Genomic DNA, 20,540 nt, shown 5'->3' on the forward strand with positions numbered 1-20,540 from the left:
TTTGGATTCATATACCTTAAATTATTTATATAATGTCAGCTTGTTTAGCTGTCTGATTAAAAAAAAAATACTAAGCTTGGCTTATCTTTTAAAAAATAGAAACTGCCTTTTTTTTTTTAAAGGAAAAAAATGTAAACTGACAAAGAGTTAACAGGGACACCTGACTTAATCACTTAGTATATTAAAGTGGATTTGATAATAAACTCAGTCATTTACTTTAAAACTGAGAATTTTATTCATACCCTTTTAGGTACCTTAGAACTAGAAGATAATTTTGCCTCAGGAAATAGGCTCAGTAACTGTTTGTTGGCTTGATTTCATTAGAATTTGAGAGATTCTTTATAAAAATATATTTCTGTTCACATGTAGAGAATGTGTCATGATTTTTATAACTTACTGTTAGGACTTCATCATAACTTCGATCCAAATTTTTCACTATTCTTAAGGTACTTCTTGGGTTGAATTTCTGAAATCTAATTGGATTTAGATCCTTAGACCTAAACCAGGGAAATAGCATTAAGTAATGAAATCACATTTTATATGATTTGTTGTTTTTGTTCCAACTGGCTCATTCATTTATTAATATTTAATGGAAGATATAGCTCATATTTTAAAGTTTTCATTTTGCATTGCAGTTTGATACTTGGACCTAACTTTGTATTCTTCTTCTTTTAGGTGTATTGCCAGGCATGGCCCCTCCTATCGTACCTATGATACACCCCCAGGTTGCTATTGCAGCTTCCCCTGCTACCTTAGCTGGAGCAACGGCAGTTTCTGAGTGGACTGAATATAAAACAGCAGATGGAAAGACCTATTACTATAATAATAGAACATTAGAATCAACCTGGGAAAAACCCCAAGAACTAAAGGAAAAAGGTACTGTTTTAATGACTTGTTGAGACATAGTAAAAGCCACGGTACTATAAATAGAATGCTGTTTGAAATTCTGAGTTAAATTCCTTTTTAACGCATTTTAAGAATTTGCTAATTCCATTGTTGTTGGATTATTTATTTCTACCAAACTGATAAATATGTATGAATTTAAAAAGCCAGTTCCACTTAGATGTTGGTCTATGATTTTTTTCCATCCAGAGAAATTAAATTATTTATCTGTACACATAATCTATTATTGCAGTTAAGAATTATGTAATTGTTCTCCTGTGTAATTACTGAGATTATTGATATAAGGAAGAAATGTGTGTATAGCATGTGTTTCTGAAGAAAGAAATAGAGGCCCTTGGGGAGTCTTGGATGGAGAAAACTCATAATTTTCTGTATCATAAGTTCCTGTTTCTAAGTCTCTTAGTATCTTATCCCTTTGAGCAAAATGAATCATTGCTACAAAGGATGCGTGAGTGACTTGAAAGACTTCATGTCCCTCTGCAATCAGTGGTTCTTCTCTAGTGACAGTTTCCTGATGGGATAGCAAGGTATTTCAACTTGACCAGTACATTATATTGAAATTAATCATGATACAAAGAAGAACATTTTATCTTGGTGGTTAATAACTTCTGGTTACAGAGTATCTCCACTGTTTAGTCTCTGAAAGTTCTTGGAAAATTATAACAAAAACCATTGAGTGACATTGTCTTAACTTTGTAATAGAAAAATTGGAGGAGAAGATTAAAGAGCCAATTAAAGAACCTTCCGAAGAACCTCTGCCAATGGAGACGGAGGAGGAGGACCCTAAAGAAGAGCCTATAAAGGAGATAAAGGAGGTAAAGGGCCACGACCGGTTAACTTGGGAGCTAGCATTGATTATTGTCTACAATTTAGTTGTAATTGAAAACTCATCTGATACAGTTTTAGATAATTGTTAATGGTCTGACTTCTGAAATTTTAAGGTTCTTTGAAGTTGGTAATTCAATTTTTCCTTTAAAAGTTTCATTAATGTTAGTAAATTGAACACCAATAAAAAATAAATTAAAAAAAAAAAAAGAAAATGAGGTAAAAATAAAATAAAATAAAATAAAAGTTTCATTAAATTACTTCTTACAGTAAATCAAGGCCCCTAGAAAGAAAGGGCCTTGGACCAAGGCATGGACCCAGTTCCGGCCTCTTGATGTATAGACTGGCACATGGTAAAAATTAGAAGTACAATTTTTTTTTTTTAAAGGTTTTATTTATTTATTCATGAGAGACACAGAGAGAGGCAGAGAGATAGGCAGAGGGAGAAGCAGGCTTCCTGCGGGAAGCCCGATGTGGGACTCGATCCCAGGACTCTAGGATCACGACCTCAGCCAAAGGCAGACAGACGCTCAACCACTGAGCCACCCAGGCGTCCCATAAATACAATTTTATATATTTGGGGAATGTTACATTTTATTGGTCTTCTCCTGACACTGGAATGATCTCTAACAGCACTATAAGAGCTCTGCTTTTTGGAAGCTTCCTTTATTCAGTGAGAGACTAATGATAGTCATGTTTTATTAGTAAGGAAGTTATTAATAAGCAGGAGAAAGAAGGAACCTTAAGTGAAGAGGTCTCATCTAGTTTTCTATCCTAAGTTCTCTACTTCTGCTCCTAAGCAGATAGTTGGTGAATCTGTAAGATAGGACCATCTGCTGTTGCTGGAGTCTGCTGTTCTAGAATTTGGCTCTGTCTAAGGAGCAAAGTTTTAGAACCTTCTTAGAAGTCCCTACTCACAGTCTGTCCTCACTATGCTAGCAACAGGCCTGATGTTGGTTGTACTTTGAGGTATTTGCAGTATTACTTGTATTTGTGTGAGATTCAGGTATAGTTTTGTGATACTAATTAAATGGGAGTAACCTCATTTCCCTTAGGAGCCCAAAGAGGAGGAGATGACTGAAGAAGAAAAGGCTGCCCAGAAGGCAAAGCCAGTAGCTACTACCCCCATTCCTGGTACTCCATGGTATGTACTTGGCTCAGTTAGTAAGTTACTTTATTTCATTCTTTGTTAATTTATTGCCTTTTTTGATAAACGGTTTATCATATAGAATGAAACATGCTTTAAAAAATACATACCAAGTAGTTATTTTTATCTGGTTAATATTTTGGTTCTTGTTTCTTGTGTTTTGGAGTGTTCAGACCTAAAACTCAATTGTCTTTCTCCTTTCATTATAACTGTCTCTTAATTTTTATTGTGCGCAATTATAGACTTGAACCACTGTGAGATCCTGAATCTAGTTTTTATTGTGTAAAATAAGTTTTTAAAATTAGTTTAGGGGCAGCCTGGGTGGCTCAGCAGTTTAGTGCTGCCTTCAGCCCAAGGCGTGATCCTGAAGACCCAGGATTGAGTCCCGTGTCAGGCTTCCTGCATGGAGCCCGTTTCTCCCTCTGCCTGTGTCTCTGCCCTCCACCCCCGCCCCCCGTGTCTCTCGTGAATAAATAAATAAAATCTTTAAAAAATAAAATAAAATTAATTTGGTATATATGCCTACAAAGATGATTACACTTACAGAACTGTGTAAAATTTTTTTTAAGTGTTTTTCTTTTCTGCTTTGGTTTTCTTTTCTTTCTCTCTTTCTCTCTTTCTCTTTCTCTTTCTCTTTCTCTTTCTCTTTCTCTTTCTCTTCTTAAAAATTTGTTCATGAGAGACACATAGAGAAAGAGGCAGAGACATAGGAAGAGGGAGAAGGAGGCATCCTGTGGGGAGCCCGATGTGGGACTTAAATCCCAGCACTCCAGGATCACGCCCTGAGCCGGAGGCCCATGCTCAACCACTGAGCCACCCAGGCATCCCTCATTTTTCCTTTTCTTATTCTTCCTAAGTCAGTGCTCTGTCCTGGTCCTGCTGCAGCCCATTTAATCCGTGTACAATCCACACATTACGTAGAGTTGTTCCAGATGTCTTGTAATCTATAGATTCCCCTCCATTGTGTTTTCATTGCATCTTTCCTGTTTTTGGTATTTAAAAAATAAATGTTGGTTACATGGAGACTCACAGTCTGAATGTTACTATTGCATCCCAGTGGTACTGTTTCAGTCTTCTATTCCTGAATTTCCTGCAAACTTGCAAGTGTATGCAGATACCTGGTCAGATTCTCATCAGATTTTTAGCAAGACTAATTCATACGTGGACGTTTGGCAGGGTTGGGGGACATTTTTGGTTGTCATAACTTGGAAGGGGTTAATAGCATGTAATATCTAGTTGTTAGAGGGTAGGGATGCTCCTAAACATCCTACTATGTACAAGAGATCTCCCTACAAGAATTATTTAGCCCAAAATGTCAGTAGGCCTGAGGTTTTCACAGTAATGAGTTGGTTTGGGTATTATAGATTCATAGATTTAAATACATGTTCTTTGCTTCTCTCCAGGATAGTTATTATGCTTACCAAAGTTCAACTGTTTCATCTTGGGCTGCGTGAAGCCTCTTAAGATTGACTCCGGGGTTTTTTGTTGCAACCCTGTTCTTTGATACCTACCTTGTTTTCTACTCTGACAAAGATGTTTCTGGCTGTCTCATGTATTTCCTGCATCAGACCTAGATTTGGCCATTTTGCTATGGAGCCTGGTTTCTTTTCCTGGGATGTGGCATTTATAGGATCTAGGGATAGTTGTTATTACTGAAAAAGTCATTTTTTTTTAGACCTCTTTGCTAGACAGATTGAAGATTGAAGATGCACACATTTAAAGACATATCATGAGTTCATATAATTATTTGCAGTTGAGGTTTACTATAAGGTTTTTACTGAACCTCATCATCTAGTTTAAACTCAATATCGCCTTTCTTGCTGAAAATCCTCTTGCTAAGCGATAGCAACATAATTATTTATTTGCTTTTCTCACACACAAGTCACAGAATTACAGTACTAACACTGTCGCTTTTACAGTGTGATACTGAAACCATTTTTAACTCCTCCCCCACCCCCATTACATTTATGTTCAGGGAATCTTACTCGAGGGGTTCATTACAGATTATTCTGTTTTAAAGTCATTTGGAATAATTATTTTCTATATATTTCATTCTACCAACTTGATGCAAAGCCTCATTTTAAAAAATAAAATATTTACAAAATATTTACCACAATTGAAGTTATGAAAATAGTCCATTCAAAGAATATGTTCCTAGATTGTGGTTTCTGTGTTTGTACATGAAAAGTTGGTAACCAACTCTGAATCTCACCAGTCTGCAACTTCATGGGCCCTCAACAGTTTTCAGATTTGGGTCTGTCCTCAGATTGGTGGAACTTTTCTTTTGGAATTTATTTAATTATTGCTTCTCTTTATCTGTTTTTCCTTTTCTGGAACATTTGTTATTTGCATGTCACATCTTTTATGTTATCCTTGAAACCTTTTTTCTGTATGTTTTATATCTATAGTTTTTGTGTCCTGCTTTGAGTTGTTTTCTCATTGATCTGATATTATTAGAAGAGAATACGTGAATCCATAAATACATACATTATGAAAGAATTACATGGAAAAAATTACAGAATTCCACTTTCATCTAGCCTCTTCATTAATAAAAGTTTGGATACATATGCTTTCTAGGCCCTTTGCTATGCTTTATGTACATGTATACAGGATTTATGTGTGGTGTACATGCGTGTTTATAGTGTCTTAAAACAGTATTCCTGTTTTTTTTTTTTTTTTTTACTAAATATGTCTCAAATTTTGCTATTTATGTATATATAAATCTATTTGTGATAGCATAGTTTTCTGTAAACGGATAATTTTTCTATAATGAGTTGATTAGGTTGTCCCCCACAACTCCCCCCCTCTCCCCCTATTAACAAAAGTTGCTGTTGCTGTTTAGGACATCCTTAATACATACTTCTTTGTGAACACATTCAGATATTACTGTTGAATTGATTTTTAGAGGTGAAGTTGCTGAATCAAATGATTCTGTTATTTAATATTTGGTAGATACTGCTAAGTTAACCTCAGAAAGGTTTTGGCAGTTGGGGGGAGGGAACAAGGCAGGCTGGACTTAGCCAGTTAATATTCTCGGCAATAGCCTGGTAGTACCAATGTTCTCTCCCTCTTACCAGTGTCGGCATATTTTGTTTACATCTTGGGTAACCTGTTAAGAAAAAGAATCCTGTTACATTTTCCAGATGCTGGTGTAATTCAATTTATTTCATGTTGATTGGCCGTAGATTGCTTCCTTCACAGTTTTCCTTGTCCTTTTTATGAACTTGTCTTTTTCTTAATAGTAGGAGAGAGCCTTTTTTTTTTTTTTTAAGATTGTATTTATTTATTTGAGAGAGCTTAAGTGGTGGGGGTGGGGGAAAGAGACAGGCAGAGGGACAGCAGACTCCCTCTTGAGGGTAGAGCCTGTTGTGGGGCTCAATCCCAGGATCTTGAGATCATGATTTGAGCTGAAGTTAGACACTTAACCTACTAAGCCACCCAGAAAAGATCTTTTCATGCATGCTATTAACTCCTTTGATTTTTACATACATTACAGTTTCTCCCTACCCGTTGATTTTCGTTTTAATGTCTTGTCATACATAGATTTTGTATTTCAGTGAGATCATATTTATTGATACCCTAGGGAATATTCCCCCTCGCCGCAACTCTGTGTTCCTAGTGCTTATACAGCCCATCTGCATACATGTAAGACAACTGCTTATCTAAATTATTTTCCAAGTCTGTCAGTGAAAAATGTATTGTCAGTAGAACTTTAATTCCTTAATTATTTCCTGTTTCTTGTAAAATGGGTAAATGCTAAACAAATTACTAAGGGTGTGCTTGGTTGGCTGAGTGGAGCGTAAGACTCTTGATCTCAGGATTATAAATTTTAGCCCCATGTTGGGTATAGAGATTACTTAAAATCTCTTTTTTTTTCTTAAGTTTTTTCAAAGATTTTATTTATTTATGTATGTATGTATTTATATGAGACAGAGAGAGAAAGAGAGGCAGAGACACAGGCAGAGGGAGAAGCAGGCTACATGCAGGGAGCCCGATGTGGGACTCGATCCCAGGACTCCAGGATCATGCCCTGGGCCAAAGGCAGGCGCTAAACCGCTGAGCCACCCAGGGATCCCCAAAAGATTACTTAAACTCTTAAAAACCAACGACAAATTATTTAGCTAAGCAGGCTATGCCACTTCATTTGGATAATCAGATTTTTATTAGTCTTTGTATTGCTTGATATCTTCAGATGTTGATCTTAAAGTAACGGTTTCTTCAGAGTTCAGCTAGATGTGAAACATGAAGTTTCATATTCCTTACCGATACACTGGTATGTTTTACCTAGTATTTCACAACATTAGACTCTTTGTTTCAAAGAAGATCAAAATTAGAAGCATTTCGTATTCCTTAGGGTCAGTAAGCTTTAGTTTCTGGTCCAAGTGAGTTTTTAATGTTTTGACAAAAATTTTTAAAGCTTATGGACTAATTGTAATTTTTTCCATTGCTTCTTGAGATTGCATCATATGGCTTTAGCTTGCAATTACTTGTACAGTGTCCTGCAGAGTGCATAGTGAGGGCTGCCTATATTGGCTGTGCTTTCCTTGTGTGTAGTCTGTGTTGGTTTTTTTTTTTTTTTTTTTTTTAATTTTTATTTATTTATGATAGGCACACAGTGAGAGAGAGAGAGGCAGAGACACAGGCAGAGGGAGAAGCAGGCTCCATGCACCGGGAGCCCGACGTGGGATTCGATCCCGGATCTCCAGGATCGCACCCTGGGCCAAAGGCAGGCGCTAAACTGCTGCGCCACCCAGGGATCCCTGTGTTGGGTTTTAACTTAGGAAAAATGATCTTTCAAGTTTTACTTGGTATTGCATGTACAGAGAGTAGCACAAGGCCACTAGCTCTTGTGTTTCATAGGTTTTTGTTGTTATTCCCAGGGCTTTTTACTCCAGTATTTTATTATGAAAAAATTGAAACCTACAGAAACATTGGAAGCATGTTTCCGGAACAGTGAGCACCATATATTGACTTGGCTTCTACAATTAACATTTTATCATATTTATCATTTACTTACCATCCCTCATCCCATGAATCTGCCAACCATAGCTATTTATTAGATAGGTTAAAAGTTATAGATATTAGTACACTTCACGCCTAAATATTTTATCATGCGTTTTATCAGCACAGGGCAGTTTTTAAATAAGAATTCTTTGTCCATAATCTTTGTTAATTCTGAAATGTCCTGACAGCTTTTTACTCTACTTTTTTTTTTTTTTAAATTTTTATTTATGATAGAGAGAGAGAGAGAGGCAGAGACACAGGCAGAGGGAGAAGCAGGCTCCATGCACCGGGAGCCCGACGTGGGATTCGATCCCGGGTCTCCAGGATTGCGCCCTGGGCCAAAGGCAGGCGCCAAACTGCTGCGCCACTCAGGGATCCCTCCACATTTTTTTTTTAAAGATTTTGTTTATTCAGGAGGGACACAGAGAGAGAAGCAGAGACACACACAGGCAGAGGGAGAAGCAGGCTCCATGCAAGGAGTCCAATGTGGGATTCGATCACGGGACCCCAGGATCACATCCTGGGCTGAAGGCAGGCGCTAAGCCGCTGAGCCACACAGGCGTCCCTCACTACAAATTTATCGTTAGTACTGATGGAGCTGTATTAGCACATGTTTTGAAGTTAAAATGAATTAGTAAAATACTATATCTTAAAGTTGTTACTGTTGTTAATATTAAACAGTGTTTTAGAAACCAGCATAGAAAATTTAGGGTTAGGTCCCCCCCACCCCAATACAGTTAACCATCTAATGAGATGGCTTAAGTATCTCAGGATTATTATTTTTTGAAGATTTTATTTTTAAGTAATCTCTGCACCCAACATGAGGCTCATACTCATAACCCTAAGGTCAAGAGTCACATGCTCTCCTGACTGAGTCAACCAGGCATCCCTCTCAGGATTATTTTAATGTAACCTATAACACTCGTCTCCACATCTGCTTTTATATTTATGCTTTTAAAGATTTATTTATTTATTTATTTGAGAGAGTGAGGGAGCACATGCATATGAGCATGAACAGCAGGGACAGAGTGGGGAGGGAGAGAGATTTCCAAGTAGACTCCATGCTGAGTGTAGAACTGGACGTGAGGCTCAGTCTCACCACCCTAAGAACATGACCTGAGCTGAAATCAAGAGTCAGATGATTAACTGTGCCCACCCACGTGGCCCCCACACCTGCTTTTAAAATTAATTATAGAGTAAAAAAAAGTTTTGTTTTCCCTAGGATCAGTGAACTTTGGTTTTCTGTTAGATTGCATAACAAAATGTATCTAGTCCATTTCCACAAAAGATTTTGATTTAGTAGTACATTATACATTTTCTCATTAAAAAAAAAAAGATTTTATTTTTAAGTAATCTCTACACCTAGCATGGAGCTCAGACTTAGAACTCTGAGATCAAGAGTCACATGCTTTTCTGACTGAGCCAGCCAGGAGCCCCTGTTTCCTCATTTTTCTGTGTTACCAAGTACCGTTGAAGTACAATGAGCTGAAATATTTAAAGTTCATTTCTACAATCGACATAATTTCCAATAACCCCAAAAGTTTTCTTGTGTCTCTTTGTTGTCCTTCCTTCTAATCCAAACCCTAAGGATCCTTCTGCTTTCTGTTATTTTAGGTTGCTTTGTATTTTCTAGAATGTTATGTCAGGAATCATTTAGTATATACTTTTTTTTGTTTAGCTGCTTCTTAAAAATATGACATTGAGATAATTCATACATCATACAGTTGACTCATTTAAAGCATAAACTCCATGCTTTATAATATATTCACAGAGTTGTGCAACCATTACCATATTTAATTTTAGAACAGTTTCATTAGCCATTTTCAGTTTCCCCCCTCCTAGAACTTTAAAGGTGTTGTTTTACTGTGTTCTTGCCTCTATGGTTTCTGGTAAGGAATCCATGGTCATTGAACTTGTTTCCCTGTCAGTAGTGTGCCATAGTTTAGAAAACGGCCTAGAAAAGTTAGGGTAGGTTCCCCCCCCAGTAAAGCTAAATGTCTGCATAAATGACATTTACAGAAGGCATTTTTTTTTCCTTTTTTTTTTATTGGAGTTTGATTTGCCAACATATAGTATAATACCCAGTGCTCATCCCGTCAAGTGCCCCCCTCAGTGCCCCCCCACCCAGCCACCCCATCCCCCTGCCCACCCTCCCCTTCCACTACCCCTTGTTTGTTTCCCAGAGTTAGGAGTCTCTCATGTTTTGTCACTCTCTGATTTTTCCCACTCATTTTCTCTCCTTTCCCCTATAATCCCTTTCACTATTTTTTATATTCCCTGTATGAGTGAAACCATATAATGATTTTCCTTCTCCGATTGACTTACTTCACTCAGCATAATACCCTCCAGTTCTATCCATGTCGAAGCAAATGGTGGGTATTAGTCGTTTCTAATGGCTGAGGAATATTCCATTGCATATATAGACCGCATCTTCTTTATTCATTAATCTTTCGATGGACACCGAGGCTCCTTCCACAGTTTGGCTATTGTGGACATTGTTGCTATAAACATTGGGGTGCAGGTGTTTTGACTTTTCATTGCATCTGTATCTTTGGGGTAAAAACCCAGTAGTGCAATTGCTGGGTCGTAGGGTAAACTCTAAAGAACCTCCACACAGTTTTCAAGAGTGGCTATACCAGTTCACATTCCCACGAACAGTACAAGAGGGTTCCCAGAAAGCATTTTTCTGTAGTTCTTTAGCTTCCTGAAAACGTATTCTTTTTTTCCTCTCTTCGTTCTTTGGGCAAAATAATTATTGATCTACTTTCTAGTTTACTTATCATTTCCTGTCATCTCCATTCTGTTCTTGAGCCAATCCAAAGAAATTTAATTTCATTGTGTATTTTTCTTTTTAATTGTTAAATTTTAATTCCCAAATAGTTAATAGGCAGTGTTATATTGGTTTCAGGTGTGCAATAGAGGGATCCAGAGCTTCCATACAATACCTGGTGCTCATAACAAGTGTACTCCTTAATCCCTATCCCCTGCCCCACCCTCTGGTAACCATCAGGTTGTTCTCTGTGGTTGAGTTTGTTTCTTGGCTTGTCTCTTTCTCTTGTTTCCTTTGCTTAACTTGTGTGTTTTTCATCTCTAAATGTTTTAGAAATGAAACTTGAACTTTTGAACTATGAGTTTTCAAGGTTTTTTTTTTTTTTTTTTTTTCCTTCATCTCATGAACTCTAGTTATAATTACTGCTTTAAAAGTCTTTGATTGCGGGGCAGCCCGGGTGGCTCAGCGGTTTAGCGCCATCTTGGGACTGGGGCATGATCCTGGAGTCCCAGGATTGAGTCCCACATGGGGCTCCCTGCATGGAGCCTGTTTCTCCCTCTGCCTGTGTCTCTGCCTCCCTCTCTCTGTGTCTCTCATGAATAAATAAATAAAATCTTTTTAAAAAAGTCTTTGATTATCTCAGCAGAGAAGTTTATCTGATATTTTCAGCATCTAGATCAGCTTGGCTTGGCAGCTGTTGAGCTACTGGTGATAAATACCTGGTTTCTGTTGGGAGTTTTTCCTGCCTTTGCTGCTGCCACCGTGCTACTCTGTGACTGGGGCCCCTCAGGGTAGAGCTTTGAGGGAGGAAAAATGGGAAATCTATGCCCTCACAGTTGCTGCCTTAAAGTGTCTTTCTTTTTTTTTTTTTTTTTTTTTTTAAATAGTGTCTTTCTTCTGTACTTATTTTTTAAAAACTATATACAGTCCTTATATTCTTGTTTTTTATGTTTTGTCTGAACTTCTTGTAATTAACAGGAATAGTGAGTTATAGTGGGCTCTGGTGTCATAGTGCAATCAGTATTTCTTATTTTTTAGGCCAGATATAATAAGGTACTAAAGACCTCATAGCAGTTTGCATTTGAGTATGTAAAATTCTGATTTGGTAAGAAGTATTAAGAGATATTACATAATAGGTATTGTGCAATGATCTGTTCTTTAGTTTCCGAACAGCTTAATATACCATTCTTACTTGTTGTCATTAAATTTATTCTTTATGATAGGTTCAAGTGTTGCACAGTTCAATGTTGGACTGCTGTCGTAACCTTAGCCAGTCAGCTCACTCCTTCAGAAATCATCTTCGGCTCTGTAACTATTATTAAATATGAAGGTGTCCTCCCTACCTCCCCTCCTCTCCCCCTTTAGGCAGGATGACAGTAAAAGACTTATATCTATCACATATGTTCCGTAACGTAAGAAACCTGATATGTGAATCAATTTGTAGGTGTGTTGTTTGGACTGGTGATGAGCGGGTCTTCTTTTATAATCCTACCACCCGTCTTTCTATGTGGGACCGACCTGATGATCTGATTGGAAGGGCAGATGTTGACAAAATTATTCAGGAGCCTCCTCATAAAAAAGGAATGGAAGAAGTGAAGAAACTAAGTAAGTTTTAAATTAAGAATTTATCCTCTAATTTTATCATTCTTTTAATATTTTTATAGAAAATATGAAGCCATTTAGGAAAGCTTGCTATTTTCAAGAAATATAAGTAATTTAATAAATGGGAAATAGACTGCTATGCTAGTTTGAACTCAGTAGTAGAGATACTAAAATATAGAGAGTTTGGACAACTGTTTTTTATAAAATATTTATATGTATTTTTTTTTAACTTTATTAAGATTTTTTAGTTAGTCCAAAATATATTGGTTCTGCTATGACTTGTTTGCTTAATAATACTAAAATATTGCTCAGTTGAGCCATTTAGCACTTTGTAACCAGTAATATATTTTTTGAAATAATTAGAACTTTACAGAGTATTTTAAAAATACTTACTAAAGCTCTACAAAATACAAAATTTTATAAGAATATAAAAGCAGGGATCCCTGGGTGGCACAGCGGTTTGGCGCCTGCCTTTGGCCCAGGGCGCGATCCTGGAGACCCGGGATTGAATCCCACGTCAGGCTCCCGGTGCATGGAGCCTGCTTCTCCCTCTGCCTGTGTCTCTGCCTCTCTCTCTCTCTCTCACTGCGTGCCTATCATAAAAAAAAAAAAAAAAAAGGAATATAAAAGCATACTCTTTTAAAGATTTATTTGTATTAGCAAGCTCATGAGGAGGTGGAGTGGGAGAGAGAAAAAAATCCCAAGCAGACTCCCCACTGAGTGCAGAGCCCAGCCATGACCCTGAGATCATGACCTGAGCTGAAATCAAGAGTCAGATGCTTAACTGACGGTGCCACAAAGGTGCCCCAAAAGCTTACTCTTTTCAAGTAGATGAAGTTTAGGGAAGGTAAGTCTTACTCTTGATAATACAGGGACAAAGTTTATTAAGAGATTGTCTTTTAAGGTTCGGAAAGCATTTCACTATATATGACACAGATATTTTTACATCATTTTTATTGCATATTTGTCAGTAATTTGCCCTTATATTGACATAATTGTCTTTTTATAGAACTCCTCCATCTGCTGTAGAAGCATAAATGAATCCCCTTATACTTCCAATGAAATAAATTCTAATGTATGTCATTCATAATAATTGAGAAATCTTCATGTGTTTTATATATATATATGTGGTGCTACATTTTTGTTTACAAGTCCTTTCTAAATCAGTGAAGCTTTGCCTGCCTGTGCTAAGGATGCTGGGCACCATTTTTTCCCTTCAGCAGTATCTATTTTATAGCTTTGATACATGACACTATATAACCCTAGTGTTGAACCATGCCAAGGAGGTGTGAGGTTTGCTTTTGTTTTTTTGAATGTTTTTTTTTAATATTTATTTATTTATTATTTATGATAGAGAGAGAGAGAGAGAGAGAGAGGCAGAGACACAGGAGGAGGGAGAAGCAGGCTCCATGCCAGGAGCCCGATGCAGGACTCAATCCCGGGACTCCAGGATCGTGCCCTGGGCCAAAGGCAGGCGCTAAACCACTGAGCCACCCAGGGATCCCCTATTTTTTTTTTAATGTTTTCAGATATTTAATTCAGTTATTTGATAAAGTACATGTCTAATGAATAAACTTTACAAAGTGAATTCGAAATTTAATGTAAAGGGAAGATAAGTTTAGGAAGTACAGAATTGTTTAATCTTTTATAAAGGAGAGAGTATTATAGGGTGGATATTTTTATATAAATAGTAATTTTTAAAAAGAAAAGATTGTATAATATGTGCATGTAACTTCATAATAATATTTGTTATGTTTTTGCCAGGACACCCAACCCCTACAATGCTGTCCATCCAAAAGTGGCAGTTCTCTATGAGTGCAAGTGAGTAAACTCTTAAATTGTAGCTACTTTTTAATACTATTAAAGGAAGTATTCTGGTAGTGGCTAACGGAAGGATTCAGACTTAAGTGTTTTAACTGTTGCTTGCTTATTTTTTATTCTGGCGAAATTTAATTAAATTTGATCTTACAGTTAAAGAGGAACAAGAATTAATGGAAGAACTTAATGAAGATGAACCAGTTAAGGCCAAAAAACGGAAGTAAGTAATACTCACAGTTCATGTAATTCAGGTAGATAATACCTATTTTAAAAGTTGGTTAGGTCACAGTCAGTTTGTGGTCGGGACAGGTAATGTGTATGTTGTTAGGAGACAGAAGTCATGATTGCTCTCTAAGACCTGATACTATAAAACTTTGCTTTAGAATGTAGAAATGGTGTCCCTTTTATTGCTAGACTTGCAGAATATTTGATTACTTAAATATGTATTATAAAGCCAAGTGACATTTTAGGAATAGTTGCTAAATTACTTTCAGACATTCATTAAGCCTAAATTTTACAACAAATCTCCTTCTTACTAGTAGAACCCAACAGAGACCATTCCAGAAATTTCAGACGCACAGACTTCTCTCTCTTTTTATGTACTTGTCACTTAGCTAGTCCTTGGGTCTGTGTCATTACTGCATGGTGAAGAGGGAACCTGTGAGTTTAGAAAATGCTTTGGGGAAAAGAGATTGCCATATATGGGAGCATTTAGGTTGGCCAGTGCTGTGTAGTTGGTTAAAATTGTAATGTTTCTAATTATGGGGGGTGAAAGGCTGGGGTAGAGGGTATTTGTGTGTTGGGGGGGGTGGGGAATGGGACCATTATTTAGCAGCAAAAAGGAAAGTTTGAAGACATTATTAGGAACTGGATGAACTGTAGTCCTTATCTAAAAAGGACAGATTGAATGCAGCCAAATTATGGCAAAAAAATCAGTAAGACAACCCCTTGGAAGGGTGGTTCTTTTAAAAAAAAAATCATTTAGCAACAACATTAAGAAATTAAGTTATTAAAGAGCATCACTCATAATCAACCAAAGTAATATAGCTGTTTTCATTTTTGCAGTTGACTTTTTAGTTCTTGACCAAATATGTAAATATTTTTATTAGTTGTAATCAACTGATTTTGTGTTCTTTAAAAAAAAATCTAGAATAAGATGTTTGTTTTCTTAATCATTATAAATGACTGTATTCATTCTGTTTATATAATCATAATTTTGGATGTTCCTACAATGTTAAACTTTTAGGTTGTTTTTAATTGTTTGTTCTTATAGACAACTCTGTAAGGTTTTTAACTGCTTTTATCAGGAGAATGTCAAAGAAGTCCTTTATGTGGATTGCCCGAGCTTCTCTATTTAGGTACAAAGTTAAAAGCCTATTTTTCCTGGCTTAGTTTTTCTTTATTTCTTTTATTGAGATAGATAGTGATAGTTTGTATTGTGACATTTCCATTTAGTGTAATTCTGTAAAGGTTATTTGTTTTCATTAGTTATATTTCTTGGATGTCTTTTAATTCTTTATTTAAATAGTTCTTAAATAAATTATTATAAGAGGGTATATTGTTTGGCAAATTACTTTTACCTGTTTGTTTTGTGCATATCTTAGGTCACAGACTATCTCGCTAAGTTCCTGCAGGTCACGGACTATGTCTTCTATTTCTTTTGATTCATTCCCTAAGTTGCTAATAACCTCTCACTTAATATATTTGTGGGTCAGCCTTAGTTCCATTTAAATCTCCTGGGCTACCCTCACTTCCCTATAATAGCATGCTTTTGAAATTGATGATGTTTTTTGTCTTCCTAATTCCCTTAAGTTTGTGGAGGGCATGTGAGCCAATTTTATTTTTATACTTAGCAGATCATATTTAAGAAGGAAGATCTGCTCAGACACACCCAAATATTAACTGAATCACTTACTGTTTTGGATTATTCACATGAATGGGCCTTCTTCATAGTGCAGATGTTTGAGAGGTGACTCCATTTCATGTTTACAATCTCCCTTGAGTGAGAGCAACAGCAACAGGGTTGTCCTTAGCACTGAGGTGCATTTTTGGAGGAAAAAGAAGTAGTTTAGTCATTGATGAACAATTCTAATTCCATCTAACTACTCCTGGGCCTATGTTGCTCTCTGGGACCTGTACTTCAACTTAAATCTCAACTTACCACCCAGAAAGTGAGTAAAAAAGATGTCAGGTAGGTAAGGTATATATCTCACGTATCCACTTGGCCAAGTTTGCAGATATTTTCATTGTATTTTCAAAATGAATATTTGAGATTACTAAGACTTATACCAATTTTTATTAGATTAAAAATATTTTATGCATCTATAATGTAAAACATTTTAGAAAATACTGTTTTTCTTATATCATTTCAAGAACTAAAATTATATTTTGTGCTGTTTGTTTCTAACACATAGAGTCTTACTGCAATGTTAGTTTTTGTTTTTGTTTTCGAAAGTAAGGTAGTTCATTCTGTGTATCAGAGGGAGAGACAGCACAACAATATAGCCATTGTAACATCGTTAGAAGCTCATTGTAACTTTATTATTATTATTATAATGAAAGTTGCTTATCCCTTAGATTTCATTTGAAACCCTCAATATAATTTTTTTTGCCAAAAATATGCTGCTCAGTAGTGAGTCTTGAATATTCCATTGATTTAAAGATTTTAGTAAGATTCCTTGTTAATATATTGTCAGTTGATGCTTTATATTTTATTTTTTTATAGGAGAGACGATAATAAAGACATTGATTCAGAGAAAGAAGCTGCCATGGAAGCTGAAATTAAAGCTGCCCGAGAAAGGGCCATTGTCCCTCTGGAGGCCCGAATGAAGCAGTTCAAGGACATGCTGCTAGAGAGAGGGGTCAGAAAACAATCTTTGGGGGAGATATTTCTGTTTTGTATAAGTAATATAAATATGTCTTGCTAAAAGGTCAAATCTAAGGTTAGTGCTCATGTTGTGGGGGGGGATAAGGGAAGCCTATCAAATTACTGTACTCAAAGGGCCTTTTTCTTGGCTCATCATATCATGTTTAACTAAATGCCATTTTACTATCCTTTTAAATACAAATAACATTTAATATGTATTGGGTCATTACATTTTGGTGAGTAATATAAGATGCGTATTAACAGAGTATTAACATTACAGAGTGGCGGACTACGTGGGATAGGTAAGGTATAAGTGACTCTTTAATATTTTCACAATGGCTTTTGGTTAAAGGAGAACTGATACTTACTGATATTATTAATAAAGTTTAATTGAGAGAGGGTTTCAACCTTTTGGTTATATTCACAGATTCATTTGAGTAAGTATAATTGTTGAATTTAAAATCACAACATTGTTCAAAAGATTGGAGCAAGCATGGAAAATCAAAATGCAAATCTTCAAGGCTTTTTCTGATGTACTGATTTTTAAAATGTCACACAGTAGTGGTTATTTTAATGAGTAATTAAGTGTGTGTTATTTCTATATAATATAGAAATGTTCAGAGCCAATTAGTGTGGAAATTTGCTCTTGCTAGCTTCCCACTGCTTGTCATTTATTAGTGATGGAAACTTCAGTATGGTTTTTATTATGTCTCCTTTTTAAGCAGATGTCCTGTAGATTTCAAGGAAAATTATATGACCTTTATGTTTTTAGAGCCAACTTAATTATGAAGCAATACATTTTTATCTTAAAGGTGTCTGCTTTTTCAACATGGGAGAAGGAGTTGCACAAGATAGTTTTTGATCCTCGGTACTTACTTCTCAATCCTAAAGAGAGAAAACAGGTAAAAGGAAAATAACATTTAAGAAATGTATCTCCCTTTGCAGCATAATTTTACAACATAAAGAATAAACTAGCATCCTCCTCTCCCCTAACACAGTACTTTAAAAACATAGTCTTAAACCTTAGAACATAGTGATCATCTGTGTGGACTTTTCTACCTCAGAAATATTTGGATAGTTTTGCCTTTATTGTGGCTGTTGCTACTGCTTCATGAGCATTTTGTCTTTATGCCTTGTACACACTGAGGTTATATTTAAGAAGTTTTCAAAATTCATTTCAAATGTGCTTTTTAATTTACTTTTTCTTTGGCAAATGATGGCAAATTGAGAGTAGAAAAAAATGTCAAAATAGAGATGAGTAGAAAGGAAAAAGAAACACATACAATCCTACCCAACTGATGGGATCATGACTGAATACTGGTGTTATAACCTTCATGACTATTAGTGCCAATATATGTGTGTGAATGTGTGTGTGTTGTATATAGACAATATTCAAAGGCATGTTTACGTTTCATGTGCACATTCTACATCAAAGTGGCAGCTGTTAAAATGTCTTTTCATTATACGCTTAAAGAATTGATGGACACTTGAGGGTCTCTGCTGAACTAGAGTTAACACCAATTAGAGTTGCCTGGTTATTGAGTTGCCATTGATTCCCATGATGACTCAGTGATACATATCCTCTCACAGTGATTGCTTCTTCCTCTAAAGCATTGCACACTTCTAACTTAAATAGCTTCTGAATTACCTGGACCACCCTGACACTGATCTCTGTAGAACGGTGAGTATGTTGATCCACTTGCTATAGGGCTTTTGGGCTACAAGATTTCATTTGGTAGTCTGTCCTATTATATATTGATAATTTAACGGTTGGAATAATTCTCTACACTGCTTGTGCCATTATGCATGTAGGTGTCATCACAAACTTTTTATGAAGAGAGGACATTTATAGTGTGCCAGACCTGTATTTTAGTAGGTGTAATAGAAAAGCATGACTTCCCAGATACATTTGCATCTGCATTTCAAACGCAGTAGGGCTTTTTTGTGTTTGTTGTTATTTGTTTTAAACTGTGTAATGGTCTCATTCTCACCTGGGGTGATGGCCCTATCAAAAAGTATAAATCAGCCTTGATTCTTTACTTCTCTCCACTGTACATTTCAAGTCTGTCAGCAAAATCTACCTCCAAAAGCTTGTAAATACAACTTTTTATTCAGCATTTCCCCCACTGTCACTGTATTTCAAGCACCGTGACCATTTCTTGGTATGAAGAAGTCTGTAGCCTCTGACTGATCTCTGCTTCTTCCATTCTTGCTTTTTTTTTCTTTTTTTAAAGTTTTATTTATTTATTCATGAGAGACACCGAGAGGCAGAGACATAGGCAGAGGGAGAAACAGGCTCCCTGCAGGAAACCTAATGCAGGACTCAATCCCAGGACCCTGGGACCATGCCCTGAGCCAAAGGCAGATGCTCAACCACTGAGCGACCCAAGCCCCCCCATTTTTGCTTTTTCTGTTGTCAAGTTCTTTTTTTTTTTTTTTTAAAGATATTATTTATTTATTCATGAGAGACAGAGAGAGAAGCAGAGACCTAGGCAGAGTGAGAAGCAGGCTCCACGCAAGGAGCCCGATGTGGGATTCAAACCCGGGAATCTGGGATCACGCTCTGAGCCCCTCAGGCATCCCTGTTGTCAAGTTCTTTTTCCACACAGCATCCCGGCTGGCTCAGCGATTTAGCGCCGTCTCGAGCCCAGGGCCTGATCCTGGAGACCTGGAATCGAGTCCCACCCATGTCAGGCTCCCTGCATAGAGCCTGTTTCTCCCTCTGCCTGTGTCTCTGCCTCTCTCTCTCTCTCTCTCTCTCTCTCTCTCTCTCTCGTGTGTGTCTCTCATGAATACATAAAATCTTAAAAAAAAAAAAAAAAAGTTTAAGTGACAGATGAAGGCATTGTTACTATTCCCTTGCTTAAAAAATATGCGGTGCTTCCCATTTCATGTAGGATAAAATTGAAATTATCATGACTTAAGAGATTCTACTTAAACTCTTAACTGCATACTACTTGAAGTTCTTTTCCTAGATTCATTCATCCCAGCCACCCTTCTTTTGTTATGCCTTGAACCAGTTAGGCACAATCTGGTATTTGTTTTTCCTGTCTGGAATGTTCTTCCCCCAGGTGTTTGCATGTGCTCCGTCTTTTTATTCAGGTGTTTGTGCGAGTGCTTTCTGATCAGTGTATCTCTTTGCCTTCTTGCTTTTATAGCACTCATAGCTCTGAATGTCTAAAATTATCTTCTGTCATCTCCTAAAAATATAAATATAAATTCTGAGGGCTAGAACTTTGTTTTGTTCAGTGTAATGCTTGGAATGATGCTTAACCTAAAATCTCTGGAGGTTTATTTTAAATTTTTTGTGACTTATTCTTCATGCCACTGAGTGTTAACAGTTTCTTACTGAGTTAAATTACAAGTACCTATTGAGAACTAAAATTCTTTCCCAATTTAGGAGGCATTTTTGTAAGCTGATGGTATTATCTCCAAGAGAAATTCTTAGAAAGAGGAAAAATAACAAGCATTATTCTATTTAAATAAAAACTATACCTTTTAAAGGTTCTCATGCTGGTTGAGTAGAATTCTTAGAACTAGAGTGTAAGAAATGTAAAGAGAAGCTAACATTTGGCATTAATCCCTGTACTTTTTCAGTACTTAGT

The 20,540-nt window shown here is 36.5% G+C and overlaps 1 protein-coding gene across 6 annotated transcripts in view; it reads left to right on the forward strand.

The window, feature by feature from the left end:
• Positions 1-20,540, forward strand: part of TCERG1 (transcription elongation regulator 1) — a 65,706-nt gene that overhangs the window by 20,543 nt on the left and 24,623 nt on the right. For 4 of the 6 annotated variants that reach the window (XR_005355502.1, XM_038530526.1, XM_038530523.1 and 1 more), the window contains 9 exons: positions 676-876; positions 1,606-1,718; positions 2,784-2,872; positions 12,094-12,254; positions 14,016-14,072; positions 14,223-14,289; positions 15,377-15,427; positions 16,795-16,930; positions 17,748-17,837. Coding sequence is in view for 5 of the 6 variants with exons in the window: in XM_038530526.1 (XP_038386454.1) it covers positions 676-876; positions 1,606-1,718; positions 2,784-2,872; positions 12,094-12,254; positions 14,016-14,072; positions 14,223-14,289; positions 15,377-15,427; positions 16,795-16,930; positions 17,748-17,837 (965 nt within the window). In the remaining variant the exon portion in view is untranslated. The remainder of the gene's footprint in view (positions 1-675; positions 877-1,605; positions 1,719-2,783; positions 2,873-12,093; positions 12,255-14,015; positions 14,073-14,222; positions 14,290-15,376; positions 15,428-16,794; positions 16,931-17,747; positions 17,838-20,540) is intronic. The other 2 variants (XM_038530527.1, XM_038530524.1) reach the window with 1 other exon arrangement.

The sequence above is a fragment of the Canis lupus genome, chromosome 2 (genome assembly GCF_011100685.1).
Source record: "Canis lupus familiaris isolate Mischka breed German Shepherd chromosome 2, alternate assembly UU_Cfam_GSD_1.0, whole genome shotgun sequence".
Lineage (NCBI taxonomy): Eukaryota > Metazoa > Chordata > Mammalia > Carnivora > Canidae > Canis > Canis lupus.